Genomic DNA, 19,442 nt, shown 5'->3' with positions numbered 1-19,442 from the left:
AAAACAAGGTCAGATTTGAAGTCGTCCATTTAAAAAGAAAGAAGTCGTATGAACTCTGGAGAGGATCAAAATAAACTCACCTTACTTGTGGAGGTGAAAAGAGGGCGTGCCAGACAGTCAGGAGCCAATCAGGAGAGGGAGAGAGGTTACAGAGGGAAGGCACAGACGAGTAAATGAATAAGAGTCTTTACTTCGATCACTGTCACCTCAAATATGACTCATACCCCGTAGTTTTGCTTTCTCTCATCATGACTGATGTAACAAAAGGTTTGGGGATAACTCCGACGTGAGGACAAGCACAGCATCTGTCTTACCTGAAAAGACTGATTGTTGTGCAGCCATGACTTTTGATCCCAAAAGCAGGTCGAGCAGCCACAACGTGTCACTATGACAGTAACACAAGTACACACAAACAGCTAACCACACACAAACACTTGTGCAGCTCTGGTCCATATCAGGGAATCTCTTGGTGAACTGAGTCATTTGACTTGTTGTAACTGCTCAGAATCAGTTCAGACTTTTTTTTAGTCTCCAAATTTTCTCCAACAAAAGCAAATCTTGTCCGACTGTCCAACAGCAGGAGACGATGGAGGAGCTGCTGTTGTTGCTGACCTCAGTCTGCACAGCTTATGCTCAGCACCAAGGTGAGAGAGCCGGTGACTGAAGGTAACGAGGACACAGGTTCTGACTTTGTACTTTTAGTGCTGCACAAAATAATGAGAGTAAGAATGGACGCTATGACGTTTGAAGAATATTTGTAACAGGTTTTCCTCACTTTACAAGCTACAGTTACCACTTTAGATTTTTATCTACAATTTATTTCTTTTTATTAGAATCAATAAAGAAACAAAAAATCTCCGTCAGATTCAAACAAACACAAAAAGGACATAATGATGTACTTCAAATGCTGAACATTGACAGTGCAACATAGAAAGCTCATCACAGGTTTAACAGAGAAAATGAACCGTTTGAAGCAAAACATTTAAATCTGAGGGTCGGCAAACAGCAGGCAAAGACATCCTGGCGGCGCTGAACTAACCCTCTGAAGCAGCGGGTAACGTCTAACAGTAGCATTTGTCTGGGTAACATTTCAGTCGTCTGCTGCATCCCAGTGTGCGCCTGAAGTTGGTTCCCATGGTCCCGTCGTTACCAAAGTCAGACTCCGCCCCACACACATCACAGATAAACTGAAAATGTGGATTGACACATGTGAGAAAATTCCACAGGAGGCACGCGTGTTTGTTGCTTTGAAGACAGCATTTCTTTTTAAAAGATGATTGTGCAAATTATTATAGACGAGTCCTGACAGGGTTTTGTTTCTTCTTTGCAGGTCTTTCACACAAGGTTTTCACCTCCCACTGGAGGGAGAAACTTCTTATGTCAAACTCACAACCAGTCCGTCACAGCTTTGTCTCTGTGCATGAGATTTTACTCTTCACTGGACTGAGCGCAGACTCCGTTTTCCCTCGCTGTCCCGTCTGAAGCTAATGGCTTCTTCCTTTTAAAGCCCTGTGAGGGCGCGTACAGGCTGAACGATAAAGGGACGGCGCCAACTATGGTCAGGCTGCCTGACAGTGAAAATGAATGGAACTCCACTCGCTACGTGGAACTCAAACGGGATGACAACAATGTGAGTCAATGGAAAGCGCAGCGACCGGAAAATCCTTCAGCATTACTCTGACCCGCTCTCCGAGTATCATTCTGGGTCAAGATCAAGACACCTGCGGTGGAGGCTTCAATGCAAAACAGTCCTTTGTAGGAGACCTGACAGATGTTCACCTCTGGGACAAGGAGACCTCTCTGTGTGATGTCAGCTCTGATATGCAGGGTCACTCCTTCACTCCTGGTCAACTGGAAAAACCTGCAGGACCTCATAAATGGCACTGTGTGTGGAACACAGTGACTTTGGTACCCTGTCCTGTTAAGAGCAGTGTTGGTCAAGTTACTTGAAAAAAGTAATCAGTAACTAATTACTGATTACTTCCCCAAAAAAGTAATCCTGTTACTTTACTGATTACTTATTTTCATAAGTAATTACTTAGTTACTTTTTAAAAACACGATTTACAACCTGAATAGGTGATAAAGCGATAGATCTTTCAGCCCAATTCTACTTTTTCTACATAATCCATCATACAGAATGTAATCAAATGGAAAGGTCTCTTTTTTTTTTAACTTGTTTTATCAGTTTTAATCTTTTAACTTTATGCATCAGGCAAAAATTTAATTATTACATTCTCTGACTGGAAGAAATTAGTGTAACATTTAAACCTATTTTCTGCACATTCCAGCACATAAAATAAAATATTTTGTGTGTTTACACTCACTCTTTCAAATAGATCCAAGTAAAACACAGCAGAAAATAAATAAAGTCAAAGACTCAGCGGTCCTGTTGCTCTATTTTCACCTGTAAAGCAGGACTGGGGTAGGCGGAGGTTTACCCTGGTGCAGGTGTGCCGCGGTCAGTTGAAGAATCTGCGAGTTTCTCTGTGAGTTTCCCATTACGTCGTAGCTACTCGGTGCTTGTTTGGAAGTTTAGGGGTTTTTTTCGCTGTAAAAAGTTTTCTTCCCACGCACAGCGGACACTAATGTTTTTGTCACTTTTTATGGAATCAAACTCAAAATAAGGTCAGTACTTCCACGCTTTAAACGCTGCACGCTCATACTCTCTCCCACAATCGATATGTGATCCATTGTTGATCTGCACACAGCTGTTGTCACGAACGTCGCACTCGCTTACGTCACTGTCATGAGACATTCTTGCAAAAAAAAAATCACGGTTTTAGTAACGCAGTAACGCAGCGTTCCTACGGGAAAGTAACGGTAATCTAATTACTGTTTTTGCATTAGTAATCCCTTACTTTACTCGTTACTTGAAAAAAGTAATCAGATTACAGTAACGCATTACAAGTAACGCATTACAAGTAGCGCGTTACTGCCCATCTCTGGTTAAGAGTGCAGTCAGCCTGCACAGACGTGCTGCACGGTGACTGAAATCCAACCAACCCCTCGCGCTCTCACTGTCAGGCTGTACACGAGGACCTCTCGCCCAGCTGGGACAGAAACCCTGATACGTGGAAGAGGATGGGTGGACTGAAATCTGTCATCAAACTGCTTTTCATCAGTTACCAAGGAGTGACGTGCCATTTAAAAAGCAGTGTAACATTTCTAAATAACACATGATTAAAAATGACTTTCTTCTTATTGTGCAAATTAATTGCATTATTATAGATTACATTTTTTCTGTTTCTGTGTAGCTCGAAGTTCCATTGAGGTGGAACATTAAAGAGTTATTGTATTGTATTAAGCACAAAATAACTTGCTTTGCCCCAGTACTCAGAAGCTGTTCAAAGTCAGAGAGAGTCAATATGACTTAAGGGGAACAGATTTCTTTAAGAAAAACAAGATAAGGACAAATATAAAGCAGAGATGTGTTTCTGTTAGAGGAGTTAACCTGTGGAATACTTATGACAGTGATTTAAAAAGGTGTAGTTCATTTTCCTTGTTTAAAAATATAGTATTAGAAAAATATATAAATCAAGAATGAAAAGACCAAAAAAAACTCTTGATTCTTTTGCTTTGATGTAGTTACTTATCTAAGGTGGAAAGTTTTTTTTTCTTGTTTGTTTGTTTGGTTTTTGCTTTGTTTTATTCTTTGCTTTGAGCCCTGTGTACAGGAGCTGCATGCAAAAAGATCTTTTGTTAAAGGGTTGGCGTAATAAGCAAATGCTTCAGCCAATACCTTTTGATTAGCCTTGTCTCGTGCTTTCTTGCTTTGTGGTAGATCTTTGTTCTGTCTTCACTGAGATATTTGAATGCTAATCAATAAAATCAAATCAAATCAATCAAAATCAAATCATTGATTTATCAATAATCATGATCCAATACTATAAAGTACTGAATATAAATTTGAAAAGGGTCTACATAATAAACGCATGTAAAAATCCCGTGATTAGTTCGTTATCTCTAGAAACATGAGACATGTTGAGGACGTCATTGAGCCATTTAAATCGACTGTGTTGGATCATCATCTAAAACCTGCAGGACCCTCGAGGCCTGGAGTCCCACATCCCTGTTTTAGAACAACACGAGAGTCAGAGGGAGACAACCAGGCCACATTAAAAAGTCAAGAATTAATGTTTTACGGAGAACTAAGGCTAATAACAGAACCTTGGATAACACAAAGTGTACAAATTCAAGCAAGAAAAGTATGAATGCATCCCACGTGAAACATCCAGAGGCTCAGTTTAAAGCACGGCGACTTTCTCCTCTGTGAACTTCAGATCTCTGTGAAGCTTGAACACATCTAATGGTAATGTCTTTGCTGCTGCCATTGGTTAAAACAAATAAATACAGTCAGATCTACTCCACACCCTCATCTTTTGACTGTGACCCATCTCGTAGTGACTGCGCTCATGTTTCTGTCATTTTTTTCCACAACAGAATCAAACAAGAAGCCACAAACACTTTATTTCCCCAACAAACATTTTGGTCAAAAAACACTCGTAAGAGGCCAAATCATTTCATCAAACCTGCACACAAACATCTGATGTGTGCCAGGACAAGAACAGAAAAACACGACGGAAAGATTCATTAAAAAAGTTTATTGTCATATTTCCAATCCCAACATCAAAGTTCCAGTAAACTGTAGGACAAATTCAGTAAAACAGAGAGCACAGAGCTAACAGAAGCCAGCAAACACACAGACAGATACACTGATTCAGGATGTTGGAGAGACTGTTGCATCAGTGATCAGGCTCAACCACACTGACTCACGTGACTGATCCAACTAACGTGGACTCGGCTGAGGTTCAAACCGTTTCAAGAACAGCTCGGTGTGGCCGGTATTTCTGCAGAATTATATAACAATCTAACACAAACTAAGGTACGACTCAGTGCGAGTTGAACATACCGAGTCGTACCTCACACTGTTGCCCCGTAAAGAAAATGAAGACTTCCCAAAAGCTACCTGGAGTCGGACGTTTCAATAAAGCAACAGTGGTCCAAACTGAAGAGAGGCTGCAACGAAACAGTGACCCAAAGCAAACGAGTCAAGAAGAGCGACCTGTGACGGCCTGAATGCTCTCCACACATTTTAAACACCCACAAACACCCAATTTGTTCTTGAAGCTTGAAAGAGAAAGGCAACATACGAGAGCTACAACATCTGAACAGAAACTACGCACACGGTTAAAACTGCTTAGTAACAATCCGGGCAGTTCATCATCTACCTGGGCCCACATTCACAAAGCTCTCCTGCTCTAAAACCTCTAAAGTTTATCTCTTTAAAGTTTGGACTGAAACCTGGGAAGAAGTGAGAATAAACTGTGACAAGGCCTGAAAGAAGAAACACTTGGGAGTGGAGGAGACATGGCGTGAAGATGGAGCGCACACCTACACTCGACAACATTCTGCACGTTCTTCCCTCGCAGGGGAACATGTATGCATTCGGTATCATCTGGGTTACTCACCTTTTTACACTTTAGAGCATTCAATAATAACTGAAGGACGACATGCCAGAGAGCAGTCTCGAAACGTTGGACATGACCGGTTGGAAGCAGCTGCCGATTACCCGCCAGCGCCACGGGGAGTTTACTTCTTTCTGCGGCGTGTACAGCAGCTGATGGACACGTGGATACACTGAGGACTCGTCTGCTTGTCCGTCTAACATTTGACTGCGTGCTTGTAGCCTGTACAAACTTCATACGATAAAGGCAGCGATTAACTAACTGTGCACGCATGCACATGGTTGCTGCACAGGTCCGATATTTACTGGGATAACATTTCTTGGGTTCTCATTCTAGATGCAGTGAGCTAGAGAAATGACAGTGAGCGCCACGTCACTAACACGTCACTAACACTCCAGTTACTGTGACAAACAAACATGAAGAATCGGTCAGCGTGAGAAACGGAGCGATTTACAAATAATCAGCTAGACGAGGTGATGGTGGGTAAGCATTAGAGAACTATCAGCCCTTTTCAGATGAGTGTGCAAGCTTACTTATGGCTTTTTAGATCATTGTACAGAGACGCGCATCACATCAGATAATATTTAAAATTATATGCCTAAGAAAAGTTTAACAGTATGAAGAGGTCGGAGAATTTCACCATCCATCCTTCTCATTGTCACAAATTTATAATGAAACAGTACATCACACACACACACACACACACACACACACACTGAGGTAAGAGTAAGTTGTGTCCCTTCTTTGCTTTCAGGTTCTCGGTGAATGTTCCCAAATCTACGAGTCGTCTAACAGGACGGCTGCGATGGTTGTGATTACGAGCCGTGGTCGTAACAATCATTACGGTGGCTTCACTCTCTACATGGGTACCGTTTAAACGGGGACTGAAAACACTATTCACGTGAAAACATCAGATATGTAAAGAGCAGGCCTGAGTACCAGTTGCTGAAATAACCCTCATAGAAATGCTGTCCAATCAGAAGCCGACCAACACCTTTGACACGGCACAAAAACGTCCGTTTTCTTCGTCCACAGAAACACAGAACGTCTCCACCATGGAAAGGTTTTGAATCGCTGTTTTTTCGGGCGCGGCTTCAAGGCCACCACACAGAAAGCTGCGTTTAGCACACATTAACATGTGTGTCACTGATTAAACGTCAGATGTCATTAGTTAAACATGCCAACGTGCTCTAAGGCTACGAGTTTGTTACAATGAACAGATCCGTGCACACCTCCAGATATCAGTCCCAGTTCACATACTGTGAGAACTTTATCAGCTTTAAGAAAACATGTTGTGTGACTGCCTACATGTATCTTACAGCCAGAGTGCTATTCAAACCCATGCTAAATGGCACAACTTGGTTTATAATTAGACAAAGGCACTGGTTAGACTTGAGTGTGATCAGACCTCTAGTTTGAAAAAGGTGTCGGGCTGGAGACTCCAGCTCATACAGCCAACATGTTGTTTGTGTCACTCACCGCGGTATCCTCTGTGTGACAGTACAGTGGCCATCAGATCTCTGAAATATGGATACTGTTTTCTCTGATTTATAATTGATGAATGCAGAGTGTGGAGAAGCTGTGTTTGTGTGCAGCAGGAGCGTCTGTGATGAAGTTCACTCAGGGAGACGTTTCCATGGATGGGACAGAGCACATTTTGCTTGCTGATGGTTTAAAAATGGTAAATGGTCTGTATTTGTAAAGCGCTTTACTTGGTCCTAAGGACCCCAAAGCGCTTTACACTATACACAATCATCCACCCATCCACACACACATTCTCACACTGGTGATGGCAGCTACACTGTAGCCACAGCCACCCTGGGGCGCACTGACAGAGGCGAGGCTGCCGGACACTGGTGCCACCGGGCCCTCCGACCACCACCAGTAGGCAACGGGTGAAGTGTCTTGCACAACGACCGAGACTGTCGGAGCCGGGGCTCAAACCGGCAACCTTCCGATTACAAGACGAATGCCCAACTCTTGAGCCACGATCGCCCACGATCGTTTAACATACATGCCAGGTGTACTTTTGATGAAAGTCAAGCTGAGCAGATGAGGAGGCACAAAGTGAAACAGAGACACATCCAGTCCACACGAAAGACTCGCTGCTATTCGCTCACTTTGTGAAACACATGTGGCTGCTTTAAAGCCTTGATGGCCCAAACCTGCATCCCAAACATGAACCCCGCCTGCAGGCTGGACTAGTGTCCTGTCATTAAATCCACCAGCCTGGAGGTGTGGAGATGCTAACAAGATGTTTTGGAAAGTAATTGTTATCACCCTTTAAATATGAATGAAAGTAGAAATTACCACAAATGAATTTGTACTGTTGAAGCGCTTTGGGTAAATAAACTGTTTCTTATTCAAATGGCATTAAAGTTCTCAGGGGTCTCAGGCCACTCTGTACAGTTAAAACAACAACAAAATATCATAAAAAATAAAATCTGTCTGTGTTCATCTCATTGCTATAATATAAAACTCCATCTGAGAGAAGACAAACAACAAAATTCAAAGCAGTGAGCAGTTATAGTGATAGCACCTAAGTGCGCTGTGCAGTAAGGCAGCTCGGTTCAACGTCGTCACAGAGAAACATGTTTTAAACACGCCTCTTACAGTTTATTGTCAGGACTTCGAGGAAGACCAAGTAACCTCTGAGGGAAGAGATGCAACAAACCGCCGTGTTAGCCAATCGACATTCACAATTTAGAGTCGGTGCCAGCAAGCCCCACATCCACAGCTACCCCACACTACAGGGTCACTTTACTAACGTTCAGTCTGCAGCTGCTCTCAGGTGTGTAGCATGTTACAGAAACAGCAGCTGTTGCAGGTTCAACCAAACACTGAAACAGCTGCGGCCCACAGACGCTGGCTCACACTGAGCCAACAGGGAGCTTTAGCCTCCTGAGACCCGAACTCTTCCACAGCAGCATTTTTAATTTCTCTTTGATATTTGGTCACATTGTTTTTACATTGATCGGGCCCCAAAGAATTACCAGATTTCTTTTATTTATTTTTTTTACCTTATTTTTGTTTTTAAGAAAAATGAGAGCCACATATGAGGATATTCGTTTAAAATGTTGATAGAACAGTAGCAGTATAATGTCCTCGTCCAGGCTCCTGTACAGCACAATTCAATATTTTGGTCTAAATAACCCAAAATGTGATGTCCACATATGTGGACGGCAGGTCCTAGGAGGGTAAACCTGTCCTCAAGCTTAGGCCACAGCTTGGCTCAGGAGCTAATTATAAATAGGTACCTTACTAGGAGGCAAGTTTGTTTCCTTCTGGCTGTCCATTTCTACTTTAAGCTATTACTCAAGATTTGGAATAAGTTACATCGTCTTTCTTTAAGTCTTGATTGGAAATCTTCTCATTTTTCTTGACAATAATAAAGAAAATCATCTTTGTAATACAGAAAAGAATACATTTGTTAACTATGCGTCACAGTAACCAGTACTGCCTGTGTACTGGGAGAGAGAGCTCCTCACAGTGATATTAAGGCCCTTTCAGACACGCAGTGAGGTGTAGCTGAACTTCTCCACAGTGAGATCAGTGTGTGAGACAGCTTCAGGCTTCCTGATTGGGAAATGCATCAGTCTAATCATACTGTAAAATAGAAACAGGCGAGCAACAACAAACAGGTCCAGGACACGGAGTCATTCCTCCAGCTGTGCCCGTGTGCATTCAGACGTTACTGTAAATGAGCCGGCCCTTAACATCACAATGCAACAGAAAAGTGAGTGCGTGTCTGAAAGGGACTTAAGCTGTGTGTTATCTGTGTCGTGCACGTCTCCTGATGCTCAGCGGGCGCATACAAAGGCAAAGCTTCTGCTGAGAACGACCCGTCTCAGTTTTTAATAAAAATCCAACTGAAGCAAACTGCCTCCAGACAGCAGCAGTGAGAAACTACAGGAAGCAGGGGAGGATCTAAAGCTTGTTGAATGGCAGTAACATTGATTTTACTTCTTTAAAAAGTCTTGGGCGAGTAGACAAGGATTCGACACCAGGTGCATTCTCATTTTGGACACAGCTAAAGAGAAACCTGAATAACAAAATGTGACGCAGATCTGCCCGACTTGCCCTGGTTGCAGTCCAGGTGGTTTTGCAGGCGTGAGTGTTTCCAGATGGAGATGACCTCGGGGTGTGCCGCAGGTGCGGGTGTCTGGTTTAGGACTGCTGGCTGTTCCACTGGTTGGCCATAGGCCTGCGGAGCAGCTCCTCCACATGACGAGCCACATCCATGGTGTCCTCGAGATCAAAGTCCCCATCGGGATCCAACATGCCGTCAGCCCTGACAGGACAGCAGCGAAGATGGTCAATGGAAAACAATGTTTCATCATGGATGGTTTACATTCCTGAATGAAGCAGTGACAACAAAGACACCCAAAACCAGTATTGATAGTTTGCATTGTTTACAAACTGTCTGGACTAGGCTGCAGCCTGTAATTCATGATTATCAGGAAGTCCTAAAAACTCCCTGAAACACCAAACCTGGTTCTGGGTTATGATGGCTCACAGGGACTAGAAAGAGAGAGCAGATTTCTCCTGTTTTGGCTTCCTGTTGTGTCCAGAATTCAAAATCCTGCTCCTCACATACAAGGTCTTAAATAATCAGGCCCCATCTTATCTTAATGACCTTGTAGTACCATATCACCCTATTAGAGCACTTCGCTCTCGCTCTGCAGGCCTACTTGTTGTTCCTAGAGTATTTAAAAGTAGAATGGGAGGCAGAGCCTTCAGTTTTCAGGCCCCTCTTCTGTGGAACCAGCTTCCAGTTTCCACTCCTGCCTGAGTTATGCTGCATTATGCGTAGGCTGTTTCTTCTTCAGTCACCTTTTTCACTCACTACGTGGTTACATGCCACTCTGCGTTTAATCATCAGCATTATTAACCACTGGCTCTTTTCCACAGCGTGTCTTTCTCCCGTCTTCCTGTAGATGGCGCTCCTCCCGGAGCCTGGTTCTGCCACACATGCTGTTGGTTCAATCCCAGGCTGCTCCAGTCTGCATGTTGCAATATCTTTGGACATGATACTGAGCACCAGCTTTCCCCTGATGCATTTACTGAATGCCAATATTGATCATGTATAATATATCCATTACATATCTATTATAAATATTATTTTTTTAAATATCAGCATGATGATTATTACCACAGAATTTTGTTGCATGAAGCAATGATCATGTGTACATGCTGTGCTGCCAAACCTCAGTGTTCTTGGTGAATCTGACTTAAGAACAAAACGTTTCCTGGATTTATGAAGGTTATGAAGTACTACTGCACAAATGTCAAAGGCATTCTGACTAATTTTGTGTTTTCACATGTTTATAAGAGTTTTATTAAACATATGCACACGTGCAAAAAGAAAGCTGCTTACATGGGAGGGTAGACGTTGAAGTTGTTGGGGTGGGTCACAGAGGGAGAAGCAGTCTGGTCCATGAATGCAGTAGCTCCTGCACTGGGTTCAGGGTTCGGGGTGGTGAATCTATCAGAGACATGCCACACTTCACTTTAGCCTACTGCAGCATTACTAAAAGAGCACATTTTACAATGATATTCATTTTTATTTATATTACTAATATATTTATATTCAGGTTAATATTTAGATAACATTGAGTTGAGTGTTTATAAGTTTTGAGTGCAGATATCAACATTATTCTTATTTTGACTGCAAAAAAAGAGCGAGTGGAGAACAGAGAGAGAACAACATGGTTAAGAAACAGCTGCTGCACATCAACTCTCTTCCACCATCTTCCCAGCCAGCAAGCTAACGTCAAGCTAGGAAACCAGTGATGTTACTGGTGCAGTGTACATTTTCACCACTAGATGTCAGCAGACTACAATCCAGCTACTGTAGCTGCTGTTCACCTGTAGTGAGTGCAGGCTGTCAGTCAGCTGTCAGCATATATCCTATTTACTGTGGTGGACGCTGTTAATGTAAGAAGTTTGATACTGAGGTGAGCTGCTGAGGAAATCCTGAACTTCAGGTGTTGCTGTTCTTGCTTCTGTTGAACATGACAACCGTGCTCTAAGGTCACATTTTGCCGTTAATGCAACTTTTTTTGATCTAACATTGTTTGGCTTGGACACTTAAACAACAAACTCTCATACGAGGTGAATGTAATCAGTGTCTCGTTGCCAGCTGCCCAGCAACAGCAGGGCCACATGTCTAAACTGGAGGTAATTAACAACAAGTAACGGTAACGATATGAAGATGTTTCTGCACGGTTTTATGTGTTAGAGCCTCAGGTAGGCAGGAATAACACGGAGGTGTCAGTGAGCGAGGAGGCAGGTGAGAAAAACGGAGACATGATGTCATAACTATCACTGTGCAGAACTATAACTTATATTTAAACCTAGTTAAGTAACGTAATGCATTAAAGGAACGTTTAAGAAGATTAGTTTTACATTAAATTATAGTGTTAGTGATCTTTATAGCTGCTAGTAAAGTTATGACTAACACAGAAATACTCTGCTGGATCGTAACGTTTTCTGCTTGAAATTTTAATCCTGCTCAACAAAAATGAGGAAAACAAAAGGTGCAGATACAAAGCTTCACATGTGGGAGTGACAAACTGACACAAAGGTAGCAGATTTCCTGTGGCAGTTTGACACAGAGACACTTACTCTGGCACGACTTGTTTGATCTGTGGTTTCACATATCCATCAACTGCTTTTGCTGGTAAGAACAAAACAAAAGATAAAATAAAACAGTAGATATGTGTTATGGTAACAGTGAAGTGTCGATGTTAAAAATGAGCTGACACATACAAAGTGGGGGAGTGTAGTACTTGGCGAAGACTTCGTCTTTGGGCCGGTCAGGATACAGATACAGGAGATGGTTCAGGTCACTGATGCGGTCAGCCAGCGAGCGAATAGAGAAGTCCTTGGTTGTGTAAGGCAGCAGATTCCAGACCAGCCTCTCACCTACACAAAAGAACCGAGGATTGCAGTGATCGCATGCAAAAGGACGGACGCAGAGACAGCGTCTCATAATCATCAGTGGGCTTTGTGCCACGCTGAGTGTTTCTGTGTGGACATGTCACTCAAGGACAAGTTCACAGGCTGTGACTGACAGAAGAAGATCAACCTGTGTCTCCAACAGAGCAAAAGCTTCATGTGGACTTTTTGAAAGTGTGTTTTGTTTGGCAGCAGTGCATTGTATATGTAACAGAGCCAGAAAGCAGAGCCACTGCGTACCTGATTTGTTGGGGTTTTCTGCCACCCAGGCGATGGTGATGCCTCCAATCTCAGAGTCGCTGAACCGCAGCAGGAAAGTGCCGTTGGGTTTGGACATCAGCATGTCCTGTGCCTGCTGCTTGTTTACAAAGCCCAGAATGGCCCTGCGGACACACACAGTTACACACTAAAACACCACCGGTGCACTGTCACAAGTGCACTGTGCTGCCCTCACCCCACCAGCTCTGCTACAGCACAAAGCTCGTTTAAAGCTGACAGTCGAGATCATTTTTCAATCTATCATACAAGACAAATAAATCTTCATTCCAGATTCTCGCAGAAGGAACATAAATAAAAGTGATTACCCATCATTCCAGTGAGGCTTCAGGTGTTTCTTCATAAGCTCTACTACTCCATCAAACCACTGCCAGAAGGTGAAGTTGCGTCCAGGTAAGCTTTCCTGTGTAAAACACATTTCTTCAGTGGGTTCATATGCACACTGCTTATGACCTTTATGTTTCCAATGATATGATGCTGCTTCCTGATTGTCTCTGCAGCTGTAAAAAAGGAAACCTCTCCAGTCTAAAACTATGGAAAAGTCCACTTTTACTTAGGAAGTAAGAGACCAAGTAGCAACCAGGTGCTGCTAATCAAATGTGCGTGATTAAGTGATGACCAGAAAGTGTGAGCACCTCGACAAAAGCAGAAGATTTGGACGTATGCTGGTCTAGAGCATCAGGGTGTGTGCTAATACAAACACAATCTTCCCAGGAGCAGATGTCCAATCAAATTCACACCAGGCCCAGACCACACAAGAATCACAAAAACAAAATAAAACAAACCCAGAGCTACGTGTCCGTCAGCTTGTTGCTCCAACTCTTTTATTTACACGTAGTTTACACTGTAAATATACTTTTATTCTTTGATTTCGCTCGGTTGTGTTCTCATTCGTTTTGGCTTCTAAACAGAGAGTGTTTCACCTTGTGTGAGCATGTGTGCTGAAATTATAATAAAAATCCTCGTATCCTTGAATCATGATGATGGATTGAGGCAGCTTTCCACAAAAGCGCACGCACGCACACTTTAAAGCAGTGGTTCCCAAACCTTTTTTGCTGCGCCCCCCTTTCTTTTCAAGAAAAATGTTCGCGCCCCCCACCTGCATGTGCGCTAGAGCTGGGCGATATATCGAGTTTTTAAAAAATATCGATATATTTTTATGCGAGATATAAGATGTGACAATATCCTTTATATCGATATAGTCTATGTTACGTTATAATTATACTTGTGGAGCCGCAAATTTGCCTCTCTTTCGTCCACTTTCGTCTTTACGCAACGTTACTCGGCCTCGCCTCTCCTTCACTGAACACAACTCCCCCTCCTCCCCCATCGCTTCACCTGCAGGAAGCGACAAGATGGACACGGCAAATCTCCGTTAACGAGTTACTGCGCATCGCCCCGTGTGTGGGGCTGGACGGCGTCAACGTGTTAGCTAGCTAACCACGCTAACGAGCTAACCACGCTAACGCCATGCAGCCCAGAGGTGCTGCACGGACTAAAATCCTTGCATTTTCTCAAAAGTTGACAGCGCGCCTTATGTATAAATTCTGGTTGTGTTTGATGGCCGCGAACCGATTTTATGTGGAACACGACGCTCAGCAATCTGTCAAAAATGTTTTAGTACGACTTTAGTAAGCTACGGAGCTGCACCGCTTGATGGATTATCGGAGGATTACGGCTGAGCCTCGCGGAGTGATACGTACTGTGCTTCAACGTAATATTACCCTACTGTGTATAAGGACCATAAATGGCACCTGTTAAGAGACGTGGTTGCGAAGCGGATTTCAAACTCCAGGCTATCAGTCACGCAGTACAAATTGGGAACAGAGCAGCTGTGAAATCTGTCTTTGTTATTATGCTCAGCGTCTTTTAGTTTACATTTTGACTGCACAATTGTGAGCTTTTTATTATGCACAAAAACAACATTGTTTTCTTTTATTTATGGAGCATTATTATTTAATAAATGCTCATAATTAATTTTTGAGTAAATTTTATGTACATCTGCTCTATTTTAATAAAAGTGCCTGTGTGACATCTGGGACACAGCTTTGACTAAGAACTCTCTTCTTGTTCTTACTTTATGGCTTTAAAAAAATATATCGAGATATATATCTTATATCGCCATCCAGCTAAAAAATATCGAGATATGAATTTTGGGTCATATCGCCCAGCCCTAATGTGCGCACGCACATGCACGCACACACACATCCTCCAGCCACACACGCCCATATTTTGCTCCATTGCGGTTTATTTCACACCTCAAACATTTAGTAAACAATTAAGCAAATAAAAGTAAACAGCAATAAATCACAGGTAGCAAGAAAATAAACTACCAACTCTTTTACACTGCGTCCACACCTACACGGGTGTTTTTGAACACGCAGCTGTTTCGTCCACGTAAACAATGTTTCGAATCACCGAAAAAGGAGATTTTTTTTTAAAAATCCTTTTTTGCGTTTCCGTGTGGACGAGGAATACAGAGTTCATCATGCAACGTCAAAGGTATGTGCCTTTATTCACATCACGCTGTGGCCACGTTATTGTTTACAGGAGATGAATTGCAGAATAGCAGATAGAGACGAAATACTGTTAATCTGACTGTCTGCAGGTTTTACACACAGTTACTGTCCCTCCATTTACAAAGGCAGAGGCGTCACCGTGTGATTATTTTACGTGTTGTTTTTTCCTGTGTAATAATATTCAACATTGCTATCAATACATTTTTCAAAAAATGCCTCTCTGTGCAAAATGGGTTTAAAAACATAAACAGCTGTGGGATCCTGTTTGTCCGTGATTTGAACAATCGTGGCAGGATCAGGCTGATGTTATTTGTATCCCGCTGTAACTTTACTGTATAAAGTATAGTATAGTATGTATATCTCCAAAATGTCAGGAGTAGTTAGTCATTACAAGAAGTGTTTGTGAACTAAATCAAGAATGTGGGATCCTGTTTGTCCGTGATTTAAACATCCCAGCGCTGCTCCCGACGCAGGGGAAAGCCACCCTGCAGGAAGACCTACCTCGGCACCTGTGCAGGTGAAGCCAAAGGGCAGATTTGCTTCACCATATTTTCTAGTCTTTGGCTTAGAATGAAGTTGGTTTGGAAACATATTCAGCGATGCTTCATCTCCTGCTTTGCGTTTCTGTAGGCGCCCATGCTAGCAGTGTCCAAGCGTTTTGTCCCCCCCCCTTTTCATCCCGCGCCCCCCCTGCCATGGCTTTGCGCATCCCCCCCAGGGGGCGGGCCCCACACTTTGGGAAGGTCTGCTTTAAAGCATGCTGAAGTCTGTGCACAAACGAGGGTTGTCTGCAGACCCATGCATGCCATGACACGTGTGCTGCAACATGAAAATACAGATTACATTTATAATGACGTTAATTTATTAGAATAAATAGCCAAAAAAAAGAATCACCTTCATTGCCGAGCAACCACCATTACCTTTGACCCCCATCGTCCATCAGCACTGCCCTTGGACAGAGTGGGGAACACCTGCATTTAACTGCTATTTTATACATATCGACACGTCAGACACGTCAGAGTGCGCTGATGCCTGCAGCCCATGTCCTCAGTGTCTCAAACAAATACGCCTTACTAAGGTCTGTGGCTGGGAAGTTACTACAAACTGCACTAAATTCTATGTAAAAACATTTCTTACTTTGTGCACATGGGAGATGTTAAGTAATTAGCACAGGTGGCTCTGTGCTGTGAGCACGGTGGCAGGATTCTGGCTCTGTGCTGCAACTCATTGTGAGTGTTCAGAACCTCACAGTAATGCTGGGATTACACCGTGCACACAGAATGACCTTTGTGCTTCTCTCTTTACCTCCCTCAGTAGTGCTATTACATAACATGTCAGCACGCAGCTATCAGCAGGTGTTGGTGTGCTAGCTTCATGGCTGAATGTCACAACGTGTAATATGGACTTGAAAAATAAGTCCATATTACATAAAAATGTAATATGTGTCATAAAATAACGAGACACGGTATTATCCTGTCTACATCATTTACGCGTTACAGCGTTTTGGTGAGCTTTGGTGTGGGAACACGGCTTCACAACAAACGTGTGATTTAAGAGTCAGAGGAGCGATTTGTTTTTTAAAAGATGGCTGACAGCGGAAGAGAGCAGACGTGTGTTCGTGAGCTCGGCTGTAGGCCCAGGAATCTATCTTTATCCTGACTTACCCTCATATAATTCTGGACCATAGCAAGAGGCAAAGTTACTAAGGAAACTTCTGTATGACAAGTTATAATTTACGACACTCGAAAGAAAACGGCTAAAACTTCAGGGCACCTGCACATATCAGCAACAAGAAATATGGCAGATGGGGAGGAGGAACTGACAATTAGCAAACTACTCAATGCTATCAAGGAAACTAAAGAGGACCTCACGAACCACGCTGACAAAAAAAAAACAAAAACAAAAAACCAAAAAACGGCGGACATACAAACAACCCTGACGAAAATTGAATCCTGTCTCAATGCGCTTCCTGAGCAGGTTGAGGAGACGGAGCGCAAACGAAGACGACATTAGAGACGCACATAACCGTGTCGATAAAATGGCTACGAGAGAAGGAGATCGAATATGTGCTGATGTACCCAGCTCAGCTTCGCATCAGGCACCAGGGATCTATCAAAGTTTTCCCCACTCCTGCCGAAGCACAACGCTCTCTGAAAGATCTTCCGAGTCAGTAGACTAAAGTGATCTAATGTGATTTCAACAAAGCAATTCGCTCTTATAGGTACTCTCAGATGAGAAGCCCTCCACTGTTAACTTTGGGGGTGGGGGCGACATGAAGGAAGAAAAGACTACATCAAGCATTGACATAGAAACTCTCCATCCTCTATTTTTCAGACGAATTGGAGATACGACTTATCCGGTATTTGATAACTAACAGAAATAATTGCTCGTTAGTCAGTTGAAATAATGTGTACGAATTCATAAAAGTACAGATTTTGTGAGCATTTATGATCATGATATCAACCCCCTACTGGATGAGTGTGATCACATCTTGATCAACCAGTTTATTTGCCTCTTATACAGTTATGTTCTATATCTGACTGTAAAATTCAGTGCTTAGCTGTAAATATTTCACTGAGAGTGGCTAAACCCATATGGAAACGATATATATAAATCTTATAACGTTTGTATCTGTCTTGTGTGAAACTTGTATGAAAAGCATATAAGAGTGAAAACAAATATAAGATCCCTTGAAAAATTATATAATGAAACTTGTATGTTTTGGATACTTACTAAAACAATGTATGAAAGTAGTGAGAAAGTGGCCACTTTCATGAGTAATCACCTAAGTTTTTACTATTTCTTTTCCATATGGGAAGTTTGAACCTTAGCAGCTGCCTGGGCCTCCACTACTGTCACCTACCTAATGTGGTTTTGTTACAGGGGTTTTATTTTAACGTTTTGGGGTTATGTTTGGTCTCTTACCAAACATTTTACTCACACAACTGTTCACACAGCTCCCTGGTCTAGGCCGTATCTTACTATTATACCCATGTGCAGAGCTTCACCACATCGAAACTCAGGAAAGCAGGAATGTGTTCAGAAATCCCCAGAGTTGAATACCATGACACTTACCCGTCCAGGATATTCATATAAAAAACTTAAATTACAGTTCATCTAACTTGTATATCTTGGAATATTAGAGGATCAATTCACCCATCAAGAGGAAGAAAATGCTGACATCCTTAAAGAGGCAGAGTGTAGATGTCGCTTTTATCCAGGAGAGTCACCTCACAGACGCTGAACATTTAAAATTACGTAGACCTGGGTGGGCAATGTTTTTTACTCGTCATACTTCCAAAGCAAGAGGCGTCTCCCTGCTTATTAATAAACACCTGAACTTTCAACTAAACTCAGTTGAAAAGGACAAAAATGGCAGATTCTTACTTGTAGATTGTGAAATAAACAGAAATAAGATAACTTTGGTAAATATATATGGGCCCAACTACGATGACCCTTTATTCTTTAACAACTTAATTATGAAACTGGCTACAATTGAGGGCCAGTATATTGTGGGTGGAGTCTTTAATTTGGTCCTAAATCCTTCTCTGGATCGGTCCTCACCCAAAACATCTTTATTATCCAAGGCAGCAACAGCACTGAACCAAGCTATGAAGGATATAGGCATAACTGATGTGTGGCGAAACCTTCATCCAGGCCAGAGGGACTTCCTTTTTTCACCAGTACATAATACACGCTCTAGAATTGAGGTTTCTTGTACCACAACATATGACGGCAACAGTGATAGATTGCTCCTACTTAGCAGCTACTTTTTCAGACCATAATCCCATCAAACTCTCCTGGGCTACCAACATGTCACAACCTGTAACCCACAGGTGGAGGTTTAAAAGTTACATGCTACGAGACTATTTCATATATGAACACTAATATTGAAATATTCCTAGATGCCAATTCAAATTCCTCTTCACATGCCAATATCTGGGAAGCTCTCAACGCCTATATGAGAGGTTTGGTTATGTCATACGGTGCCAATAAGGTTAAAAAAGTTAGAGAGAAGATAACTAAATTGGAGATTGACATTAAAAACTTGGAGCAGGAATATATTGCTACCAAAAAGGAAGAATACCTCAATACATTAACAAAAACAAGGATGCAATATGATAATTTATGCACCAGCAGAGCGGAAGCAGCCATGGCAGGAACTAAATATCACTACTACGAATATGGAAACAAGACAAGTAACTACTGTCCTGGCAAATT

General features: G+C 42.4%; 1 protein-coding gene and 1 pseudogene across 2 annotated transcripts in view; one reads left to right on the top strand and one right to left on the bottom strand.

Annotated features, from left to right (window-relative positions):
• The first annotated feature begins 629 nt into the window (after window positions 1-629).
• Window positions 630-1,925, top strand: LOC102292875 (annotated as a pseudogene).
• A 5,879-nt stretch (window positions 1,926-7,804) lies between these two features.
• Window positions 7,805-19,442, bottom strand: part of LOC102291632 (signal transducer and activator of transcription 5B) — a 53,703-nt gene continuing 42,065 nt past the window's right edge. For both annotated transcript variants that reach the window (XM_005950243.3, XM_042215566.1), the window contains 6 exons: window positions 13,011-13,105; window positions 12,667-12,809; window positions 12,238-12,393; window positions 12,094-12,145; window positions 10,844-10,951; window positions 7,805-9,757 (listed from right to left, as the gene is read on the bottom strand). In XM_005950243.3, coding sequence (XP_005950305.1) covers window positions 9,634-9,757; window positions 10,844-10,951; window positions 12,094-12,145; window positions 12,238-12,393; window positions 12,667-12,809; window positions 13,011-13,105 — 678 coding nt within the window. In that variant the 3' untranslated portion in view covers window positions 7,805-9,633. The remainder of the gene's footprint in view (window positions 9,758-10,843; window positions 10,952-12,093; window positions 12,146-12,237; window positions 12,394-12,666; window positions 12,810-13,010; window positions 13,106-19,442) is intronic.

Source organism: Haplochromis burtoni, unplaced genomic scaffold (assembly GCF_018398535.1).
Source record: "Haplochromis burtoni strain Fernald_Lab_line unplaced genomic scaffold, NCSU_Asbu1 Contig_761, whole genome shotgun sequence".
Classification (NCBI taxonomy): domain Eukaryota; kingdom Metazoa; phylum Chordata; class Actinopteri; order Cichliformes; family Cichlidae; genus Haplochromis; species Haplochromis burtoni.
Note: the sequence above shows the minus strand (reverse complement) of the source record. Positions and strands in the feature narration are given on the sequence as shown.